Below are 14,165 nucleotides of genomic sequence, written 5' to 3'. Positions count from 1 at the left end.
AAGGACCGCGTCTGCAAGCCGCCGTCAGTTGTATCATCGGCGGTCGTAGCCGAGATGAGTGTCCCGACATGGATGGTGATTGGATGAACCTGGCGCGCTGTCCTCACGGCACCCGTCATGCCTAGTCGTGACGATACAGGGATAGGTACGGGATCATCGACAGATACTGGTCTCGGGATTCAGCCGTTCAACGCGCAGCCGCAGGCAGCTTTGCGATCGTGGTGCCTGCTCACCCTTGCTTTCGAAGATTGAGACGTCTTCGCGGCCGGGTGAGTTGTAATTGGCCAAACTTTCTTTGCATACGCTTCGGAGGATTTGCTACCTAAGCAGGATCTAGACCAACGTACTGCTGATGCTGGCCTCGATACGGGCCACTCCTCCATCACTTTGCACACACCAGACTTTTCTGTTCGCGCCGAAACACTTGTCTACTTTAGGCTGATCACTGTAGATTACTCCCTCTCCTGCTGCTCCTACGTGAAACTATCTCTCAACGACGGAAGTCAGCCGAGTGTACCGCGGACTCGTGTTCTCTGCCATCATTGTACAGAGTCTGATCAACGCTCCTCAGCCCAGTAGGTCGTCCAGTCCGTTGCTGCTACTGGTAGGCTTGGCCGCCGTCGTAGATCCGCCGGCTTGTGCACCCCAGATCCCGGCACTACTCTTCTCCTTGGCCAGTTGTCCCATGGCCGGTCCCTGTCCGGTGGAGGTGTTCGTTTTCTTGATGCCAGAGCTAGCTTGTGACCACAGAGCTCCAAATGCATCCCCCCCAGCCGCAGCGGGCTTGGCAGCTGCTGACTGAGCCGGTTTGGTCGCGCCCATGCTTGAACCCATAGACACAGCGCTGCCAGTCTGCTGGGGAGCGGCTGACTGGACCGACCCAAAGTAGTTGGGCCCGGCGGGTTGGTACCCGCCCATCTTGGGCGCCTGCGTTGCTGGCGAGGCCATCGCGGGAGTAGCGAACGACGAATAGTTGGGCCCGGATGCCGTCGATGGCGCCGGAGATGCCAAGTTGACAATGTTGCTGAGATCAGCTTGCTGCTGTGGCTGCAGGGGCTTCGGCGCAGCAAACGTGGCAGTGGATGACGCGGCTGCCGTGACAGGAGCAGCAGAGGGAATGCCAGTCTGTGGAGCAGATACAAAGTCGTCAAACTCGTCATCGTCGTCATTGCTGGCAGCAGCTGGGGCGGACAGGGTGGAAAGCCCGCCAAAGGCAGAGCTCTGAGCCGACGCAGGCGCAGGCGGCGCAGACGAGGACGAGGCCGGCTCGTCAAAGGAGAAGAGATCGACTTCAGGCTCCTTCTTTTTTCTTTGGGGGGCTCTGCTTTCGGCGCAGCAGCAGTTGGCAACGCTCCGGTTCTCTTTGCGCGAGGAGCTGGTCGATCGCCTTCGTCGTACTCATCGTATGCCTCGAATCTGTCTCCGCCGCGGCTGCTCGAGCCGCCAGCACCCGAACCGCCCTCCCTCCACTCGTCCGACTGGCCGCCGAAACCACCGCCGTCTCCGTAGACACCGCCGGAATATCCGCCAAAGTTCGCAGCGGATGTGCCGCCCGACTCGCTGCCGAAACCGCCATATCGACCGCCGCCGCTGCTGCCAGAGAAGCCGCCGCCAGCTCCACCCTCGACGCCCGTGTATTTGTTCTTGGTCGCTCGCGCTTTCTTGCGCTCGGATCTGATGCGTTCTACGTCACTCAGAAGCTCGGTAAGTTCCTTGGCGCGGTTGCGGACGTTGATACCCTGGTCCTTGCCGTTCTGGTCGATGAAGTGAAATTGGCGCAACATCTTCAATAGCGTAATATGGCCGCGGGCGTCGTCAATGACTCGTTCAGAACCGTGCTTGATGAGAAACTCCAAGAGCTGAAGAGCTTTGTAGATCTGGCGCCACTCCTCAGCGGCCTTTTCGGTGAAGCGACGATAGATCATGGGCATAATTTCGTTCAGCGTCGAGCTAGGGGCAGGTGTATTAGCTTGAGTCGCCAATGTGGAAATGTTCTGTGTCCCGAGCACAACTCAGCCGTACTAGTTAAAAGTGCCATTGGCAATCTCTTGCATTGTGGTGGATGATGCGCCCCATGGTTCGTTGTTGGTTGCCTCGCGGACCTGGAGAATGTTGCGTTAGGTTCGGGATCATTGGATGAATATGCAGGATGATACAAGCGCCCTTCCAGGCAAGTGGCAACGAACCTTGGCTTCCATTTCGGTGTAATTCATAACAGCTGGTGAGGAGCGCAGTCAGCGACGGCCGCAGGGGGTGGTTTTACTGTCGAGCTTACCATTTTGAACCTTCCTGACACCGGCCTTGACGTCGTAGAGGCTCATACCCGCGACGGTGTCCTTGAGGTTGTTCCAATCCATGGTGGGCAGTTGATATTGCGCTCACTTCGACGATGGCAGTGGTTGATGAAGAAGGGAGGGATGGAAGAGCGGCGCTCCAGCCTATTTGCACTCGTCGTTTACAGTGGTGGATGGTGTTTCAGTGGAGGCCTACTTGTTCAGTCGGAGATAGGTAGGCTCAAGGTCAGCGTCAGTGTGGCAGGTGGCCATGACGGGCAAGGTACCGCCTGTGCCTGTGGTGGCTAACCTTGCACCTTGTCAGCGTCGGGCAGCCGCGCTTATGGGGCCTTTGAGCCGCTTGCTGGGTGATTGACTAACCAGAGCGGATACTATTTATGTCACGTGATCAACGTATAAGACGGTGTTGGGCCAGGGGAGGAATATGGAGGACAGGCCGCAGCGGCGTGATTGAGATGTTCTCTTGATTGTTAGAGTGACCGTAAGACAAGATGATGCGTGCCGTAGAGACTTTCAAGACCGAGTACTGATGAGCGCTGCGGGTGTTCTTATGGCCTCTCAACCAGACCTAGGTAAGCACCTAGCCTACCTGGTAGTATAAGATGCCTGAGGACCTGGGTGGTCCGAGTGTCAGGGGCCAAAGTTGGTGACAGCTCCAGCCTCAAGATCTCAAGACTTTTCCTCCTTCCTTTGAGGAGCACCATCAATCGTCCATCAGATCTGGTCATCACACGTCAGTCCTCTGTGTAACACTATTCGTATCATCCTTCTCTTCTCATCAACTGTATTACCCCATTTTAGCAAGGTACGTTTGGCAAGCTTCTTTTGTCCCTTCTGAGCTGCACCCCATGTATCCCGTCCCTCGTCACCCACCCATTGGCCTCGGGGGAACAGAAACCTGTCACTCGGCTCGCTCCGGGTAGGGTCCTCTCACCCGAGCGTGAGATGAGGGATCTTGAACACCTGGCGCGTGGCCTGCTTCGCCGAAGCTCTGTTCTCGAGATACAGACGTCACGCACTGCTGTACAGTCCTGGCTCGGTACCTTGTTGCATGTCTGCAATTGACCCGAGCCTCGCCCCTTTCGAGCAAACCGGTTTATCCTCGAGCTCCCACACTCAATTGTCCGGCAACGTGACGGGTGGGGGGAGCTTGACTGGCGAGGGACCATTGCTGCAGGAAGCTTTCGGGTCTCTTCTCAGGTCGCTTTCGCCGTCGGCCCCCTCTCTGTTTCCCCCGGATTTGAGCCAATCGGACTATCGGCAGCCTTCTTTGCTCTCAATCATGTTTGTACGTAGGTACATGCGCGCCAGAATGGCGGTTGTTGAGCTGGCTTTGCTGGCCACAGGCCAAGGGATCGGTGGCCTATGTCGGTCGACCAACCGAGAACGAGGGCACTGTTGAGCTCAGAACGTGAGAGCTCCAGGCCCCGGCCCCACTGGAAGCTCACTGGAGCTGGCGTAACCAACCTCACCGCCGAGGTTGGCGAAGTTATCGGCATCGGTGGATGCAACGGGCATCAGACCAAAAAGCCACGCCAAGGAAGCTCGCGCTCTGCCCTTCTCTGCGCTGCGCTGCAGAGCGCAGCACGTCGATTGACTTCGAGCTCTGGGGGTCGTCTTGTTCACAGCGTCGATCCCGTTGGCTTCTTGGTGGCCAGGGTGGTCAGTCACGTCACTGCAGCAACTCGCTGGCGCAACGCAATCGTGGGGCTAAGCTGGAACCAGGAACCCCCTCAGTTCCATGATTCCGTCACTGAGCTGACTTCACGTGACTGGCCATCGGGCCACCAGAAACCCCCTACCGCCCCTCGCCTCGCACCTGTCTCTGCCAACTATTCGTTGCTTGGCCCCTTGTGGTGGGGAGCTCATGCGCTAACTGTGAACCCCCCTCCTGCAGCAGCTACCTCTCCGACTCCTCAGGCGAAAAAATGAGACCTGCCGCCGTGCTTCGACCCCTCCTACCCCGCCAACATAACCTCTTCTCCTGCTCTTCCGCACCCTCTCCCTTTTCTCGACCTTCCACCTCCAGCTTTATCAAGCCAATTCGCTCAACCCTTCAATCCAACAAGCTTCCCGTCAGATACTTTTCTGCATCCACCATCATGCCTGGTCCTCAGGTGTAAGTCATTGCTTGCTTTGTATTTTGTCTCGTCGGCGCGCCCGCCTTGCAAGAGATGATTGCATCATTGCCAATGGGACCATCGAAGCTAACCTGCGTCACCTACTAGTTACTTCGACATCGAGTGGGAGGGTCCCAAGGTCGACAGCAACGGCCGTGCCTCTGGTGCTGCTGAGCGTAAGCTTCCTCTTTTCCTTCATGGGCTCTGAGGTCCTGTTTATTACAAGCGACATCTCCGTAGCTGCGGGATTGCTCCTCCTTTCCTGCATCACTATGACGCTCCCTCCCCCTCCCCCGAGGTCGGAAGCCCCAAGGGTGCCGATGCTGACTAGTCTACCTCTTGCAGAGCAGAGCGGCCGCATCACCTTCAACCTCTTCTACGACGTTGTCCCTAAGACTGCCGAGAACTTCCGTGCCCTCTGCACTGGTGAGAAGGGTTTCGGCTACCAGGGCTCCTCCTTCCACCGCATCATCCCCGAGTTCATGCTCCAGGGTGGTGACTTTACTCGTGGCAACGGCACTGGCGGCAAGTCCATCTACGGCGAGAAGTTCGCCGACGAGAACTTCCAGCTGAAGCACGACAAGCCCGGTCTGCTGTCCATGGCCAACGCCGGTCCCAACACGTAAGTACCCCACAAGAGACTCCCTCTCGCTTTGTGCACACGTTGATCTGACATGATTTCCAGCAACGGCTCCCAGTTCTTCGTCACCACCGTTGTGACCTCGTGGCTCAACGGCCGTCACGTCGTCTTCGGCGAGGTTGCTGACGCTTCCTCCCTGAACATCGTCAAGGCTCTTGAGGCTACTGGCTCCCAGAGTGGTACCGTCAAGTACCCTAAGCGCGCCACCATCGTCAAGTCCGGCCAGCTGTAAAGGGTGTCCCTCGACGAAACATTGTACTCGAATCTTCCCTTTTCTCTCTCAGTGTGAGTGGCAGGAAAGTAGGTAGGCGGGCAGTATGCTGAAGTAGTTGCGGAATGTGCGGTGCTTCGGCAGATGACGTCGATAAGCCAGCTAGGTAGCTAGGTCAAGACGTAAAAGTTATAGCACCATCACCCATCACCAATCTTTCTCCCGCTGTGTAATTCTCGTCGATTCAACGCGAGAGTAAAAAACGTGTTGTAGTGATATTTTGAATTGGTTCAATCCATCTTCCTATTGACCCGGCCCTAATTGCTTATCAAGTCCATGATACTTCTCAAGGTTCCCACTCGCATCCCAAGCATTCATTGATCTGTATTTGATCATTCAATTTTGCCGCCCAACGCCGTTGCCATGCTGTTAGGAAAAAAAAAGAGACATGGAGCCGAAATCCCCAGTTGCGATAAGCAGCATCATTCCAGTCCCAACCACCGCTGGTAGTACACGCAATTACTAGCACTGACCGGCCCTCCCTCTTCGCAAAGGTCAAACACTGGACACCTTCCACAAGGCGCCTCGGTATAGCCGTTGGCATACGGCTCGGGGGCACCGCGCTCGATGCCACTCTCGTCGGCGCCCTGGCCGGCCCAGTTCCCCAGGCTCTGCTTAGCGGCGCGGCGTACGCGGAGACCGTGCTTACCGCCGACGCGAATGGCCTCGACAAGGCCGTCGAATACAAGGACATCTACGAGCTTCTGGATGTCGTCTACGCCAAGAGTCGTCTCCGTCGTGATGCCCGCCTGGGAGATGAAGCGCGCAATGTCCCGGACCGTGGGGTACTCCTTGTAGCCCGCCGGCAGGGGCAGATACGTTGTCTTGTCCACCTGTGTCGCTCCAACAGCGTGAGCCTCGCCATCGTCGCTGATCTGCTCGGCGCCCCTCTTGCGGCCCCCGGCTGGCGGCCCGCCCTTGACGATGCCTTTTTTCGGCACTGCCGCGCGCGCCTCGCCCCCCTTGTGGAAATAGCTGCTCTGTCGCTTGATGTAGTCGTAGATGACGCGCTGCAGCTCCTCAATGAAGGCCTCGTCGAGCGTCTGGTCTGTGAACCACGGTCCGCCCGTGGCGCGCTCCGAGGGCTGCATCGAAGCCTTGATGTACATCTTCTTATTAGGGTGCTCGACATTCTTGAACGGCACAATGAGACCCTTGATGTGGAGCTGCTTGATAGCAGCCTTCATGACGGTGTCGTTCATGCTCAGGCGGTTAATGATCGTCTTGCTCCAGATTCCGTCGCCACCAGCATCGTCAATCATACCGTACACCATGCGCTGCTCGTCCGTCGTACATAGCTTGTACCTGTGAGAGTGCAGCAAGTCAGCCTTCATCCGCCCGCCGTCAATCAATCAATCGTCCCTATTCTCTCCCATTCCATTCGAGCGTCGCGAGGGAGAAACTCACTTGGCAGCCTCGGCCTTTGGCCGCCATCGCCACGCGAGGCCGCTCTGCGTCGCCACAGCATTGAGCAGCTTTTCATTGGATAGGCTCTGGAGCGCCTTGAGGAGCAGCGACGCATCGCGGTTGGGAATGACGTCGAGTTCGAGGAGATCGTCCTGCGTGTAGAGTTGGTCCTCGCCGCCGTTGTTCTGGCACGCCTCGTAGATGGCCTGCTTGATGACCTCGAGCTTGGTGGGGTCGGTCGCCGAGCTTGCCGGTGTCGCCGTCGAAGGCGTAGTTGCTTCGGGAGCCATTATTTGCCTTCGCTTTCTTTTGTTTGTTGCGGTCGTAAAAGAAACGGGAAGTGAGGAGGAGGAGGAGGAGTGTGTTGGCGGGGTTGAGTCAGAGGCGAGGGAAGAAGCTTCGGCACTTGAGACGAAGTAGTGCGCGCCCCCGGGCAAAGTCTAGTCGCAGTGAACAGCTGCTACATCTGCGAATGCACTGATTAGACTTTGGTCACCGTGAGCCGCGCATTGGACTGTCGAGAGGAAGAATTGGCTTTGAAAATGGGTCGGCGACGAGGCGAGGGTTTCGCTCTTTGAGGGAAGCTTCGAAAAATAATCGCTGCCCCGCCCACAAAGGTCTAGCCTTGCATCTTGCGCCGGCTAATCCCTGGCCCGTGGTCAGCGCTGGTCATCGTCAGTCGGAACAGGCATATTCTCCGATTGCTTTATCGCGACGACGACGACGATTGTTTGCTCGATCTTATTATCTTCGCACATCCAGTACCAAGTTTCTCTATCGTACAATGATCAAGGGATCTACGAAGCCGCACGTTAACTAAGTGGCACCAGCCCAGGCTTCTATCATTATAGCCATAAACCATGAAATCAATAGTCATCCAGAATTGCAGTTGTCTGCTTTGCAGAAGAACTCTATTGAGATAAACCAAACATGCATCGGACGCTTGCCCTACGCGAAGCCTCCGACCAGTGCCATGAGTGCCGCACCGCCCACCACGGCCGCGTAAGCCCTCCATCTCTTCTTTCCCGTGAGGGTGTGGTAGCTCTTCTCTGTGAGGAAGTCCTCTGACAGCAGCTGTACGAGACCGGCGAACAGCAGTAGGCCAGCCGATATGGAGTTCATGAAGCCAACCATCAGGAGGCCGGTCTGACTCATAGGATCATACATCTTGTGTATCACCAAGCCAATCAGTTGTCCAAAGGGTGTCGTGGCGCCGAATGCAAGCACCATCAGCCAAGGTCTCGCCGATTGACGTGGAAGCTGAATGGCGGCAATACGGCTGCCGAGAGCAAGTCCCTCGAAAGTCTGATGGAAACTAATGGCAATGAGGAAAACGATGAACGTTGAACCTGTTGCCACTGAGATTGCCATGCCGATGAATACGCTGTGGAATAAAATGCCACCCTCCAGCATCACACATTGGCGGAGTAGCCGGGCTTGTTCATCGGGGGTCACGACGTGTGGCGTATTAGGCGCAGTGGGTGTTTGCGGCTTGCGTCTGGAGCGCAGTCCATTCATCGGCACGGCATCAAGCTCGTGCATATCCAGGTCAATATCCGAGTCTTCTTCGTCTTCTTCTGGCCTGTCGAGCTTGAAGCTGGGCCCCGATGCTGGCGGCTGCACAGGGCCGCCGGTTTGCAGAGGAGATGCGCCGGCCATGAGCCCGTCTGTGGCCTCCGTGTCGTGAAACGCCATGTCTGAAGGGCGATGACTTCCCTCTCGCCTGGCAGCAAGGCCATCCGTATTTCCGTTCGCTGGGAAACCATCCTTGTGTACAATAGGCGTCGTGTCGTCATCTTCGTCCCAAAACTGGCCATAGTGGTGTGAATGAGAGTGGCCGGCCCCACGGGTTGCGAGGTAGGATTCGAGAGCGACGACGGTCAGGGCAGCGACCATGGCAACGAAGCCGGCCATGGGTGGGAAGCCCTCGTTGAAAAAGGATGGAAGACATGGGTCGGTCAACGAGAGGAATGCCGTTGGCAATAGATGAACAAAGGCGGTGGCCAGCAGGACGCCCGTGCCAAAGTGCTGGCAGTAGAAAAGGATACGCTTCTGAAGTCGGCCCCAAGAAGTTTACGTCGGGGTTAAAAGGGGAATTCCCACATGCTGTGTGCGGTTGCGGATATCAAGCAGCGTTCTCGTGACGGAGAGTGAAGTACAAGAGGGACGAGTTTAGCTTACCAGATGGTGCTAAGAGAAGGATCAGGACGAGGGCGCCAATGTGTAGGGCGAGATCATAAGAAACACGCTTGCCGGAACCGCATTGGGGGTTCGTCTTGTCGCCATCGTCTTTGCGTCTGGTCAGTTCGGCCAGGAGAAGGTCGGTTGGGATCGTGGCCCACGAGACATCTGTAGCCGAGGGCAGGAGCAATTGTCAGCAACGGCAGGACGACGCAGTCATGACGACGCAGCCAGGACGAGATCACATGGAATGCAATGCAAGCGCACCTCTGGTCTGTGGATCCATGATTGGAAATTCGTTTCAGCCTTTCGGGCTGGTGAAGTTATGCTGGTCGTCACCGGATGAATGAAGACAAGTTCGATGTCATGGCGGCTGCGCGAAGCGGAAGCAAAGATGCCATCAAGGTTTCGTGTCACTTGGCAAGTTTTGGGGCCAGATGGGCAGGAGCCTGCAAACTGGAACACGAACATGCTCCTTGAAAAGGGACACACCCGGATCCAGCGTCAGGCACGGCACGCATGGGATAAGACCTTGAGACATGGGAAGGGGGAACCGAATTGTTCGCTTGGCGCTGCCATCGATCGCTGGCCTGCAGCAGGAGCTGCCGGTGGACGCGGAGAAGGACCCACCCAGGCGACCCAGGCGACCCAAAAATGGACGAAACCTACGCACAGGGATGGGTCCTTCTTTTGGTGGACAAGCCTCGCTATATGAATACTCGTGTCGACCTCCGGGTTTCGGCGACAAAGTCACTGTCAGCCGCAAGAAGAAGCGTCACTGGCTCCTTGGCCGTCAAGTTGAACCGAGAACCAATGCAGCATTTGCGCAAGTGAGATTATTGTATTGCGTGTGTGTGTTGCGTCCGTGTCTTTCTACTAGGCAGATCTGTAACGAATATTGCATTGCTTCCCCCTGGACTTGCTCAAGGTTGCCTTCCCAATCTGCTTCCCACGTCATTATTATCATTACGCAAGCCTCTTGTTGACAATACACCTCGATTACGGCCGATAAAGACAACCACTAGCCGGCGACACCTCACACGGGTGCCCTTTTGTCGATGAAATCTGTTCTCATAGGCTCTATTTGCTCCAATCAATGGAGGCAACGTCGTCGTAGCAGCCCACTTCATTGACGAACTCGTGGCTCGCAATGGCGCCCGCAGGCAAATCCGCAAGCTTTGCACATTGAGGTACGAGTCTGATAGCGACACAGTCCTCGGGGATGTTCGACTCGGACTCGCCTTCTTCGTTGACCTCCGTCTCGGCATGCTTCAAGAGGAGAAACTTGCGTCCCTGGTAGTACGGCACACTTTCATTGCAGACGATGTAGCTGCCGATGATGGGAGCCGTCAGATAGGCGTACGGCTCAGAACCGCTGGTGAGCTGCACACCCTTTGTGCCGTCTCCGGCATCAACGCGCACGGCTGAAACAGAGTCTTCGGCTTCCGCGATATCGATGCCGTTGGGGAAAGGCGGGGTGCCGCCGTCGGTCACAACGGTGCCCTTACTCTCGCTAATCTCTTGTTGAGTGCCGTTGACATACCACACGCGGGTGGACTCGCTCGAGATGGCGGCAAGTGCCTGGCCCGCACCGACGTGGATTGAGGAGAGCGTGTAGTGATTGATGGACTCGCAAAAGTCGGCCGCCGGATTCGTCACATTAACAACGAGGGTAAAGCCTGACGAGGTCGATTTCTGGGGGTAGCTTGTTTGACGGACAGCCAGTGGTGATGCCGACGTCAAGCTGGCGAGGCCCATGAGGAAGGCGATGTTACGCATATTGGTGAGGGTTTGACGTGCCTAAGCAATGGAGTGATATTATACAAACGCAGCGAAGGCTCTCTAAAGTTGATATCAAGGATGTCGTGATGGTGTTTGCTCTCGTGGGTTTCGTAGTGACTCGGATCAATTGTGGAATGTGGGCGGCGGAATGTTAAATACAACACATCGAACCCCAGCGCCAGAAGGAACCTTGGGGTCTAGATGTACGCTCTTGTCGTTCCACCATTCAAGCGGCACGACGTCAGAATCAGGAGCCGATAGCGCAGTGGCTTCCCGCCGGCCTTCCCGTTCGATGTCGCAGTGTCGAACGATGGCAGGTGAACTACGTTCACCCCTTGCCAAAGGAAGTATGGGGGGCTGGTACGAAGTTGCAGCCGATCTCTTCCATGCAGATCTTTGGCTTATCACAGCTTGCAGTAGCACTACTAGGTCGTGCACTTGTCGGATTGCGGCGAGGCTGGGCACGCTCGCCTGAAGAGCGCTGGACACCTACTGGACATGACGTTGCAAGGGCAAACTGGGGCCGGTAAACTCTGAGAGCAAGCGCCAGCGCCGTTGCCAGGCCATCTGGAGGGCGCGAGAGGTCCGGTGCCCAGTGGACAAAGGCCAGCAGTGACGGCTTGCCAGATCTGGGGGAGGCGACTGCGTCATGCCGAGCCAAGAAGCCGGCAAGCGCGAACCGAACGCCCCGTAGCCGGCCCGTCTTGTTACCCAACATCCGCGCAGCTCATAATCTGGCGTGTCTCGGGTGACTGCCTTTTCCAGGGTGTTCAGGTGAAAACTCGGCTCGCAAAGGTAGAATTCACTCATGGCTCATGGTACGTTTTATAACAGAGTTAGACCAGCACGGACTCCTACATCCTAGGTTTGTGGGTAGTGAGAAGGTTGAGGGGATGTCCTCCATACCATATACGGATAGCTGGCCAAAGGGCGGGGTTGATTAGGTCGCCTGTGCTGAAGGCAAAAAGCGTTTGACGTGTTGTGGAAGCATACGTTGTTTTTAACACTCATTGGGATTTCTCAATTCCTGTCAAGAGAGGCCGAAAAGCAAACCATCCAGCAGCTGCTAAGTCGATGGACATCTGCCGTGATACAATCTCACTGAGACGAAAAAGCCTTGCCAATGATGCAGGCATCCGAGACCAAGATCGTGCTAAGCCTCATACCTCATTCAGGACGTTCCGAAAGTGTATTTGTGAGCAAGAATATCCAGCAACATTACCAGTCCTCAGCAACGACGTGAGACCGACGATGCACTGCCTACCTCAGGTAGGTAGCAAGGTTGTCGAGAGAGATCACCCATCCTGTCGATTTGTCATGCAGCCATGAAAGGCGCCCTGAGAACCACCTGCCCAACTGCGACCGCAGCTTGCCTGCAAAATTCCCGACACTTTGCCCAATGGATCGGAATAGGCGGGGATTTACCAATGAAATCCCGGCAAGTGATTTGTCAGATACCCACCCTATCGATGGCGCAATCCAAGCATCATGACTTCTCGACCATCCCCGTTTGAGGACTGGACGAATATGTTGAAATGCATTGTGTCCCTATACACATGAAGAGAATATAGTATCTAAAGCAACGCCAACTTGTGGACTCATCTTACCGGTCCCTTCACCAAACGAAAACCTTCCCTCCATACTGTTTGTCCGCCAAGCAGCTCGAAACATTACTGAACCAGCTCCAGGCCGTTTCTCCAAGCCCCACCACAGCTTCGCCCTCCAAGTGAGAGTGTAGAGTCGACGCAAGTTGCCACACAGAGGGGCCTCGTCTCACAGTCACCCAGATCCTTATTTTCATTTCTAACAACCTCATCACCGCTACCCTCACAATGCCTTTTACACTCCCCCCCTTCATCGCTCGCCTCGCGCCGGCCCTTGACCACTTCCACAACCCTCCATCTCGCCTCCCCCTCCAACTCTGAGTTCCCCGCCGGCTCGGCAACCGCCACCATCGCCGCGGGCTGTTTCTGGGGCGTTGAGCACATCTACCGCAAGCACTTTGGCGCCTCAGGGCTCCTCGACGCTCGGGTAGGGTATATCGGCGGCGACGCTGAGCACCCCACGTACCGCGCCGTCTGCACTGGCCGCACTGGGCACACCGAGGCTCTGCAGGTCGTGTACGACCCGTCCAAGGTGTCATACGCTCAGCTTCTCGAGTTTTTCTACCGCATGCACGACCCTACGACTGCCAACCGCCAGGGCCCCGACACGGGCACCCAGTACCGCAGCGGCATCTACTTTCACGGCGAGGAGCAGGAGCGCATCGCCAAGGAGATTACCCGCAAGGCCAACGAGCAGTGGTACGAGGGCAAGATTGTCACTGAAATTCTGCCCGCCGGCCAGTGGTGGAACGCCGAGGACTACCACCAGAAGTATCTGCACAAGAACCCCTCTGGTTATGAATGCCCTAGTCACTTCTTGAGGACATTCAAGCCCCTCGAGTGATCTACCTGGAGGAATTTTAGCCGTTGACAAATGGCAGTGGAGGATGAGGAGGATGTGGAACGTATGGGAAGGCTGGTTCATTGGAACACCGCAGAGATAACGAAGCGTTGACTTTTCCACACTTTAGATCAAAGCCAGGGTAGATTGATATGTAAAACGAATCTCTCTGCAAGCTGCATTGCCACCCGTGATTGTTGCATATTAAACGCTTTGCAATGTTGAATCTTACAGTCATTGTTCTACATGATTAACTCCTAAATAAAAATTCAAGGCCGTATCCTTGGCCAGAGAGGGGATTGTCTCTCTTTGTACACTGTATCCCTGCGCTGCTGGCGCGCTCTCCAAGGCATCAAGCGCCTTTTCGCCTGATTACTGAACGCTTCATGACTTGTTGCCCGAGAATGCCTCACTTACGGCGATTCTGCTGCATCATGAGAATCTGGACCATGCGGATGAAGATGTTGAGGAAGTCAAGCTCGAGTGAGATGCTCTCGTTGACGGGGTCCTTCTTGATGGCACCAGCCTCGGCAAGACGGGCGTGGTACAGAACTTTCTGAACATCGTACAGAGTGAAGCCGCCGAAGACAGCCAGGCCACCGTACAGCCAGAGGTTCTCGGTGAAAGCCAAGGTCCTCACGGCGGTGGCGGGAATGACGAGAGGGGCGAGTCCGGAAGCTGCGACGATGGCAGCACCAGCCAGGAGAGGTCCGCCAATGTAGAGGTATTTCTCCTGCTTGGCGGTGGCGCCGACGATGGAGATGCTGCCCATCATGGCAACAGTGTAGAGACCGGCGCGGGCGATGAGCGCACCAGGGACGAAAGCCAGGAGGGGCGCGACGAAGGCAGCCTGAGTGGCGTTGAATGCGGTCCAGAGGGCGTACTTGGGAATGTAGCTAGACATTGTCAGTCAAGTTCCATGAGGTCAGTTTTGAGGATTGCTTACTTGTCAAGCGAGATAGACCGAGTTCCGATCATGGTCGCGAACCTAAGGGCGGAACAGCGATTCCCACCACCCCAGGGTT

The 14,165-nt window shown here is 56.1% G+C and overlaps 7 protein-coding genes across 7 annotated transcripts; 2 read left to right on the top strand and 5 right to left on the bottom strand.

The window, feature by feature from the left end:
• Positions 1-567: 567 nt before the first annotated feature.
• On the bottom strand, positions 568-2,357 carry VDBG_09968 (epsin-3; the record flags this gene model as incomplete). The annotated part of the gene is made up of 5 exons (XM_002999882.1): positions 568-1,321; positions 1,399-1,950; positions 2,023-2,102; positions 2,187-2,218; positions 2,276-2,357. 5 exons carry the CDS (start codon positions 2,355-2,357, stop codon positions 568-570), a joined length of 1,500 nt encoding a protein of 499 aa, XP_002999928.1.
• Positions 2,358-4,373: 2,016 nt separating this feature from the next.
• VDBG_09967 (peptidyl-prolyl cis-trans isomerase) lies at positions 4,374-5,484 on the top strand (the record flags this gene model as incomplete). Its single annotated transcript, XM_002999881.1, has 4 exons — positions 4,374-4,413; positions 4,523-4,590; positions 4,760-5,036; positions 5,100-5,484. 4 exons carry the CDS (start codon positions 4,397-4,399, stop codon positions 5,284-5,286), a joined length of 549 nt encoding a protein of 182 aa, XP_002999927.1.
• Positions 5,485-5,747: 263 nt separating this feature from the next.
• VDBG_09966 (DNA-directed RNA polymerase III subunit RPC6) lies at positions 5,748-7,022 on the bottom strand (the record flags this gene model as incomplete). Its single annotated transcript, XM_002999880.1, has 2 exons — positions 5,748-6,630; positions 6,733-7,022. 2 exons carry the CDS (start codon positions 7,020-7,022, stop codon positions 5,748-5,750), a joined length of 1,173 nt encoding a protein of 390 aa, XP_002999926.1.
• Positions 7,023-7,680: 658 nt separating this feature from the next.
• On the bottom strand, positions 7,681-9,199 carry VDBG_09965 (zinc-regulated transporter 1; the record flags this gene model as incomplete). Its single annotated transcript, XM_002999879.1, has 4 exons — positions 7,681-8,760; positions 8,810-8,838; positions 8,914-9,081; positions 9,181-9,199. The coding sequence occupies 4 exons, from the start codon at positions 9,197-9,199 to the stop codon at positions 7,681-7,683; spliced, it is 1,296 nt and encodes a 431-aa protein (XP_002999925.1).
• A 538-nt stretch (positions 9,200-9,737) lies between these two features.
• Positions 9,738-10,802, bottom strand: VDBG_09964 (conserved hypothetical protein; the record flags this gene model as incomplete). The annotated part of the gene is made up of 1 exon (XM_002999878.1): positions 9,738-10,802. One exon carries the CDS (start codon positions 10,690-10,692, stop codon positions 9,994-9,996), a length of 699 nt encoding a protein of 232 aa, XP_002999924.1.
• Positions 10,803-12,183: 1,381 nt separating this feature from the next.
• VDBG_09963 (peptide methionine sulfoxide reductase msrB/msrA) lies at positions 12,184-13,143 on the top strand (the record flags this gene model as incomplete). Its single annotated transcript, XM_002999877.1, has 2 exons — positions 12,184-12,224; positions 12,384-13,143. The coding sequence occupies 2 exons, from the start codon at positions 12,184-12,186 to the stop codon at positions 13,141-13,143; spliced, it is 801 nt and encodes a 266-aa protein (XP_002999923.1).
• Positions 13,144-13,549: 406 nt separating this feature from the next.
• On the bottom strand, positions 13,550-14,118 carry VDBG_09962 (growth hormone-inducible transmembrane protein; the record flags this gene model as incomplete). Its single annotated transcript, XM_002999876.1, has 2 exons — positions 13,550-14,036; positions 14,087-14,118. The coding sequence occupies 2 exons, from the start codon at positions 14,116-14,118 to the stop codon at positions 13,550-13,552; spliced, it is 519 nt and encodes a 172-aa protein (XP_002999922.1).
• Between the last annotated feature and the right edge of the window lie 47 nt (positions 14,119-14,165).

This window comes from Verticillium alfalfae, genomic scaffold (assembly GCF_000150825.1).
Source record: "Verticillium alfalfae VaMs.102 supercont1.17 genomic scaffold, whole genome shotgun sequence".
Taxonomy (NCBI): Eukaryota; Fungi; Ascomycota; class Sordariomycetes; order Glomerellales; family Plectosphaerellaceae; genus Verticillium; species Verticillium alfalfae.
This window is presented reverse-complemented; position numbering and strand designations above follow the sequence as displayed.